At 32.4% G+C, this 7,640-nt stretch overlaps 2 protein-coding genes across 4 annotated transcripts in view; both read left to right on the top strand.

The window, feature by feature from the left end:
• LOC119636116 overlaps positions 1-7,640 on the top strand; it is a 40,698-nt gene that overhangs the window by 9,430 nt on the left and 23,628 nt on the right. For 2 of the 3 annotated variants that reach the window (XM_038031259.1, XM_038031260.1), the window contains exon 1: positions 3,718-3,969. In XM_038031259.1, coding sequence (XP_037887187.1) covers positions 3,808-3,969 — 162 coding nt within the window. In that variant the 5' untranslated portion in view covers positions 3,718-3,807. Of the gene's footprint in view, positions 1-3,717; positions 3,970-7,640 lie in introns of those variants that run through there. The other variant, XM_038031258.1, reaches the window with a different exon arrangement.
• LOC119636118 lies at positions 6,384-7,474 on the top strand. The gene has a single exon (XM_038031261.1). It carries the CDS (start codon positions 6,468-6,470, stop codon positions 7,077-7,079), a length of 612 nt encoding a protein of 203 aa, XP_037887189.1. The 5' UTR covers positions 6,384-6,467; the 3' UTR covers positions 7,080-7,474.

Below are 7,640 nucleotides of genomic sequence, written 5' to 3'. Positions count from 1 at the left end.
ACTTTTGCTTAACAAAAATTGTTGCGTTCGGAGCGGATCAATCAATCAATCTATGTTTTTCTAATCACTTTGCAATTTACGCATAGTTGCACTTTTGCATATTATAACAGAGTTGTAATATTCCATTCAGCAAAAAATTCGCAAAAAATTATACGGTTACTAATTCAATTGATATCTCTACAATCTGTGACGTACTTATTCAATTATTGAATGCTGCTGCTGTAAAAACAGGTTAACAATGTCAGGTTAGTTGACGAAATATTTTTACAGTTACGATAACAAATATTTGGTTATTTTATGACTAACACAGCAGCAGGGTATTGAACTATAAACGTAACAAATAAAGTTGATTTTTAATAAATTCATAATTCAACGGCAACAACAATGACAACACCAGCAGCAAATAACCGGAAGATTATGTGTTAATAAAAATCCGACAAAGTCATTTATCGTTTCAATCGCAAACGCACACCTGTATACACAACAACATGTTACCTCGTACATCACCGATATTTCAGGAAAATGCCGGACATTTTCTTGATTAAATACAAACTGCAAAAATTATTAAAAAGTATTCAATGCCGGTTAATTTGCAAAAAAAAAAAAAAAAAAAAAAAAAGTAAGAAAAAGTTATATTCCGTTTGGATCGAATCTTTGCATACCCATCACTAGTAGTGGATCTTTTATCACATTCTATATAAAATTCGTGTAAAGATTTCCATTGCCATTTCAGCGTTCACGCAGAATTCTAGTATTTCTAACTTGATTTCACTTACGCGAAACATATTAAGTGTCTTAATAAGCAATAAGTAAAAGTAATAATAAAGAAAATTTAATAATAAATAATCAAGAAAGTTATGTTCGGCCATGGCCGAATCTTCCATACCCACCATTACGCTTTGCACATTCTGCTCATCAGCTTCTTTTATTTGATACCCATATCGTTGGTATTATTAAGAAAAGCATAATCGCGGCATCTATTGTTACCATTTTAGAATTTAACCCACTTTTAGGCAGATAATATATATCTTCACTTGAGGAATATACAAAATCGTTTTTAATATTTCGTCTTGTTTGTGTTACGATAATTAAGCATTAACACTCAAAAAAGTGAAAAAAATGATAATTTTCAATGATCACTTGTAACTTTGTCTGGGCATGGCCGATTTTACCCATTTTTGTAAACAGTAAAGCCTAGAGTGTTTCGTGAAGTAAATGTGAAAAAATTCAGCGTTCAAGCTTTCATAATTTCTGAATAACGAGCAAAAACCGACAAATTTTTGTTAAGAAAAACTAAGCTGCGTTCGGTTTACGCACCATTGCGGGCTTCTATGTTCAATGCCAACCAATGCTTGTAAAAACTTGCAATGTTTTTACCAAATTTGAAATCGATATCTGCATTTTTACGACCAGGAGGGTGTGAACAACACAACACCACATGGACGGACAGACAAAATTTCACACTGATCAGGAATATATATATATATATACTTTGCAGGGTCAACTTTTTGGGTGTTTACAAACATTATCAAAAAAAAAAAAAAAAAAACGGGTATAACTCCCATTTTATTGTGGTGAGTATTAAAAAAATTTTATTATACAATTTCAAATGGACAAAATATTTTTCAAATCAAAATATTTTCAAATTTTCCATTGCCTCGTTCTAGTTCCCTTCCATGAGTTCATATGTTTCATATGTGGTGTGGGCTGCCACGACGAGTCGTCTTCATATGCCAATGACACATGCTCAAACTATTGAAAGGAAGCCTCTTTTTTTCTTTTTTTTTTTTCTTTTCGAAAGTTACTAGGTCACGCATAGAAAACTTTTTGACTGTCCCACTATATGTCGTAGCGTTTACTGTTTTCGTTTGTGCATTTATACCGTAATTTCATGTAAATCCTAAAAAAAAAAAAAATGTTAAAAGTGTGCACCATTACTGCAACTCAGATTGAACAGACTGAACAACTGAACGTAATTAAACTAACTTGAAATATCTCACTAATCCAAAGTACGTAACTTAGTTACACATATACAAAAAAAGTATTATGTAACTTGGTGTGTTAGCTTTCTGATCATCTTTCATTGTCATGCTTGTAATGAAAGCCTTAGATGCCAGTGCTTTTAAGAGTTTAGTCTTGGAATTTATTTCTCTGGCGAAATTAATAATAATAATAATAAGACAGATAGCGAAGATTAAGTTTCCATTCCATATTTTTTGTACAAAATAAACAATGTCCGAATATTGCGAGCGACAAAAGGAATAATGAAATGAATAAGCCTTCTGTTGTATAATTCTAATAACAAATTGCATTTTATTAATGAATTTAAGCTTAGACGACAGCATAATTTGAAAATTATTGTCAGTTATCAGATTGACCGGAATAAAGCGAGAAAGAGAAGGAAATGATGTGAAGTGGAATACCAGAATACCGTATAAAGCGCGTAAGCAGAAGGAGAAGAAGATTCAAGATAGAATATTAAGAAATGACAATTCATGTGATGAAATTCTCTGAGACACTTTGACACCAGCCCATAATAATAAAGCCAAGCATAAGGCTAAAGGGAAGTTGCTATTGCTATTATTATTGTTATTATTATTATTATTATGTTTTTTTCTTTGTTTTTTTTTTTTTTTTTTTGTTTGCATGACTATGAAATGAGTAGAGTATATTAATTTTTTCATTTTGTTGGTAACACTTAAGAAATATTAATCGCGTAATCTATATATAGTGCTTGGTTGGTCAGAATTTCTTACTTTGCATTTTATCTGTCCCTGGCCTATAAGAAGGCGAGAGAGATAGTTAAAAGTTGATACTTACTTCCGTTCTTAATGGAAATATAAAGTTTGTAAAGTTTGCGCAACGTCATGGGATCCATTTGTGATACACACACACACATACACACACACCCAACCACACACACTGGAATGATGTAAGAGCAAGCGTTTACTAGAGTCATAGATATCCATTAGCTATTTACATTCATTCATAAAATGAAATTTTTTAAATTTACTCCAGAAGACGATGGGTATCCAAGATTCGCTTTGAGTAGATAAAGCCTTATTTTCTTCGCCTTTTTTTTTTTTCTTTTTTTCATTCTCTTAATTTTATTTTATTATTATGTACGACGTCGGTCGGTTATGAATTGATGTTTTGTGTTGTGTCTATGCGTATGAAAGATGCATGTCTATAAAAATAACAATAGTAGACCGTAACATCAAGTGATCAAAAGAAACGTGTAATTCAAGCGATAGTGTAGATAAAATGTAGCGACGGTACGCGCGAGACAAAACAAAACGTATTAAACACATTTACAAAAGATGTAAATTAAACGAGTATATGTTTATACTCGTTATTTATACGAAAGCTTATTCAGTGATGTTGCTTACGTGGTCCAGCATTTATCACATCAGCCTAACGCAGTAAAAATTTACATTAATCGTATACACGTTACACATACACATCTATTACGATACGGCTTCTATACATTATAACAAACAAATATATATATAAAAAAAAAAAAAAAAACAGAGAAAAAAGTTCCAGTTGTCAACAAAATACTTTATTACTTACTTACACACCTAATTAATTATTACACTTTCTAACATTAAGCAGCAAAAATCTACAGAGTTGTGTTTTTTTTTTTTTTTTTTTTTTAAATTTTATTTTGTTTTGTATTCTTTTTCAAGTTGTTTTCATTTTTGATTTTAATGCAAGTTTTCCAAAAACAGAAAATAACAACAAAGATTAAAAGTGAGTGAGTGAGTGAATGCTAAAGAAAGAAGTACGAGTAGGCGTTTTGTAAAAATGGCCTCAACAACATCTGTAAAAAATTATAAAGTACCCTCGACAAGTAAAATATCAGTGGATAAACTTTTAAGAGTCGGTTTTTATGATTTGGAGAAAACAATCGGTAAAGGCAACTTTGCCGTTGTTAAATTGGCCTCAAATATTGTTACAAAGTCAAAGGTAAGTCTACTACTGCATGCATTTATTAAAGTAAGGTACATTCATTAATTCATCATTCATAAACATCTCTTAGATAATAAATATTTTATTATTAATATATATCTACGCATATAAAATCTTAAATCAGAATTTCGCTTTTCAACCTCTTTATAAGAATGAGGTTAAGTTCATTTCGTCAAGACGTTGTGCATTACACTGTAGAAGAAACAGAAAATTCATAAGAAATTCTGAATCTAGATAAACTCTGTCTGTCCATCTGGCCGTCTGTGCAATTAGGGCGGGAGCTCTCAGATTTTGCATTGGGGTTACTCGACAATTCACTGCGAAGAGCTCACTTGCTCACGAGTGACACGAGTGCGTCACTTTTACATTAGCTCGGGGGTCATTAGCATTTTTCATCCATTCACTGGAAAATAGCATATTACTGCTAACATCTGCATCAGTACGGTTTACATTGTCTGGATGAGTACTCTCATAGAACGAGCGCTGTCAACTTAAAAATTGCTTTACTTAGTCTTTTCGCGTGTTGCAGTCAGCAGGGATCTCTCTAGTGATGACTCCGTCAGATCACTGCAGGTGTTTGTGGAACATACGTAATGTAGGGTTGCCAGCTAATATTCCGCTTCTCTGTCGATATTAATTATTCACCTGGACTTCGCGAATTATGTGTTATTGTAGAGCATTCATTTTTTATCAAGAGTGAAAGTTAAAGTTTTGTTTTGATCAGCGGATGATTCCTATGCAACAAGATACTAATAGGAAAGAAATGGCGAGAAAAATTTACACCGACGACCCGAAGTCGAAGAGCGCCGCAAAGGCTAGACCTCAATTGCACTTTTATGCGATTTAAATAGAAACAAATAAGAATAGCAGTTAATAGTTTCGCTGAAGTCTATTTTGAACCATTATTCGACCTATGCACGTTTCTAAGAAACTGTGTGGTTTCAAGTTCAGCGAGATATAGTATACACTGTCGCTTTAATACTACAAAAAGTATTGTATACGGAGAAGGAAGAGAGAGTATTATCCAGTCCAATACAGTTGTTGAGTCCTATATGGCCCATGCTAAAACCTTGAATTTATGTGAATCTTTTTATTCCTCAAATCAATCTAAAACCTTACCAAAAAAAAATATTCTATAAGAAGAAGCAAGAGAGAATATTATCCAGTGCAATCCATTACTAGTTATAGGCTTTCTTCAAGTCCCATAAGGCCCATGCTAAAAGCTTGAATTTTTGTGAACCTTGTTATCCCTCGAGTCCCTCGAGATCCAATCTGAAACCTTAACGATTATGGCCTATTGCTTCAGGTGAAATTTTGCTCCGTATTCCGCTGCGCGTGCCCTTCTTGTACGTTACAAAACAGATATCAAGAATTATGAAATTCTCCTAATAGTAAGTACAAAAATTTCTTAGTTCTATTCGTTTGAAGAGGGAGTCCAAAAGTTAATAATTGCGTTTACTGATAAGCGGAAGCGTGAGAAAGAGAAAGTGAGAGCAATGTATTGACATAATATAATATTTCTGTTGTCATAGATAATAGTGTTGTTATTATTCTTGTCGATAATGTGCATATAATAATAGTGATGTAGTTCTAGCAATCGCGGGTATGTCAATTTTCCTAAGGTGTTTGCAAATCTATTCATCCTTGGAAAATTCTTTCAAATCTGCTTAAGCTCAGTTTTACATCTTCTTCCTCTTCTTCTTTAAATTTCAAAATTTCACGTATATATATAAATTAAAAAAACATCGAATGAATGAGAATTGGAAGAGAGGAAAAGCAACCCTTTTGTAGAGCATCAGATCATAGATAGATATTTACATATATATATATATATATATATATATATATAATGAAAAAGTTAGGGATCCACTGATTAATTCTGTTATAACCAGTTCTTTTGTGATTAAATGTAAACGGATTGTAGATTGGAAAACAAAAAAAAAAAAAAACAAAAAAAAAAAACAAATCCTTAGGTTAGCTACCAGAACATCGATTAAACAGAGTAACCAGGGAATATGTTTATCAACCCCAGTTATATAAGCAGAAAATTGAAACCAACTTATATAGCAAACACCCGGACTTTATCTTCCTTTCCGTCATAAATGGGTGCTGTTTTGGTATCTTATTTAATGGCGTTTTTTTTTTTCACTCTTTAAAGAAAAGAAAAAAAAAATAAAACTGTTTTTCAATTCTAAACAACAACCGTAGAAACCATTTGACATAAAAATCTAAGAATGAGAACAAAACAAAAAAACAACAACAACATAAAAATCAAAATCAAACAACGTGAACTTGTCACACCTTCTTACTGCATAATTTTCACAACAACAGTTTACTTGATACAAAAAACATTAGCTTCAATAAAACGACAAATGCTTTCATTTAAGGACTTGTAAAAAAAAAAAAAAAAAAAAAAATTTTTTTGCAACAAAAAAAAAAAAAAAAAAAAAAGTAAGAAAAACCTGCAGCAGCGCCAGCCTCCAGAGAGATTAAGAATGAAATTGATTGAAAAGAAAGTTGATGGCAATAAACCAACCCCGACCTATTCGGACTTAACTGTTAAAAGTGGCAACAGCAGTAACGTTACAATTGCTTCTCATGCCGCGAGCAGCAGCGGCGGCGGTGTAATACCGAAATGCAGAAATTACACGAAACTCCTTTGCGAGTTAACTCGTCTCAAAGCGCAACAAAAATATTTAGAATGCAATCAAATTAATTTATTGCCGGAGAATTTCATGGACAATGTCGATACGAATAATACGAATAATGCCAGTAATGCTTATTCAGCTTGTGATAATAATACGGACATAGTCGGTCTTATTAATGAAATCAATGTTTTGAAATCGGATCTGAATAATGCTTTTCTCGCCTATCATCAAGAATTGCAAAAATCGGTTAAAGATTTTTATTGCTCCGTAAAGGAAATCAAAGAAGACGTTTTTAAACCGCAACGTTTACGTCAATTTTCAGTGAATAATTTACGTGAGCGGACTATTGGCATACACACGCAATTGGAACGTTTAAGAGCGCGAAATATCAATGAAATTACAACATTAAGAGACGAATGCGAAAAATTGGAGAATGAAACGAAAATTTTAATAAAATAAAAACAATAAAGAAAACCGTTTCACAAGAGAACAAAATTTCTATCCGATTGGATGCAAAGTGAGTAAGAATTTCTTTGTCGTGGTTTTTTTTTTTTTTGCAGTTAGTGTGCGCTTCATTGTTAGTTTTGGAGATTTTAACAAAATTAAAACACTTCTGTCTTATCTCAATCGATCTACAACTGTAGATTTCAACGACAATTGTCTCGATTTCAGGAGCTTTTATGCCTCTACTACAAAAGAAACTATGATCTCGCCAGTCAGTATCGTTCGCAAGAGCGTTTAATTAATTGAAATTGTTTTGAACTGATCGATCAAAATTATTTTTGTGTCGAAAATTTCGATAGTCCTGGTAACCAAGTGGGCGACATTCAGATCGATATACAAGCCGTAGCTTTTTTTTTTTTTTTGCTGCAGTGAGCTTATTTGCCGGCGTCCCAAATATATATATGTTCTGTCCATAAAGATATCTTGAAATGCTTAATTTTTCCCTTGACTTTTTTCTTTATGGTAAGAATGTTTTCAACCGACTCTGTTAGTAATGCTTTTTTGGTGCACTAGGTA

The sequence above is a fragment of the Glossina fuscipes genome, unplaced genomic scaffold (genome assembly GCF_014805625.2).
Source record: "Glossina fuscipes isolate IAEA_lab_2018 unplaced genomic scaffold, Yale_Gfus_2 28, whole genome shotgun sequence".
Lineage (NCBI taxonomy): Eukaryota > Metazoa > Arthropoda > Insecta > Diptera > Glossinidae > Glossina > Glossina fuscipes.
This window is presented reverse-complemented; position numbering and strand designations above follow the sequence as displayed.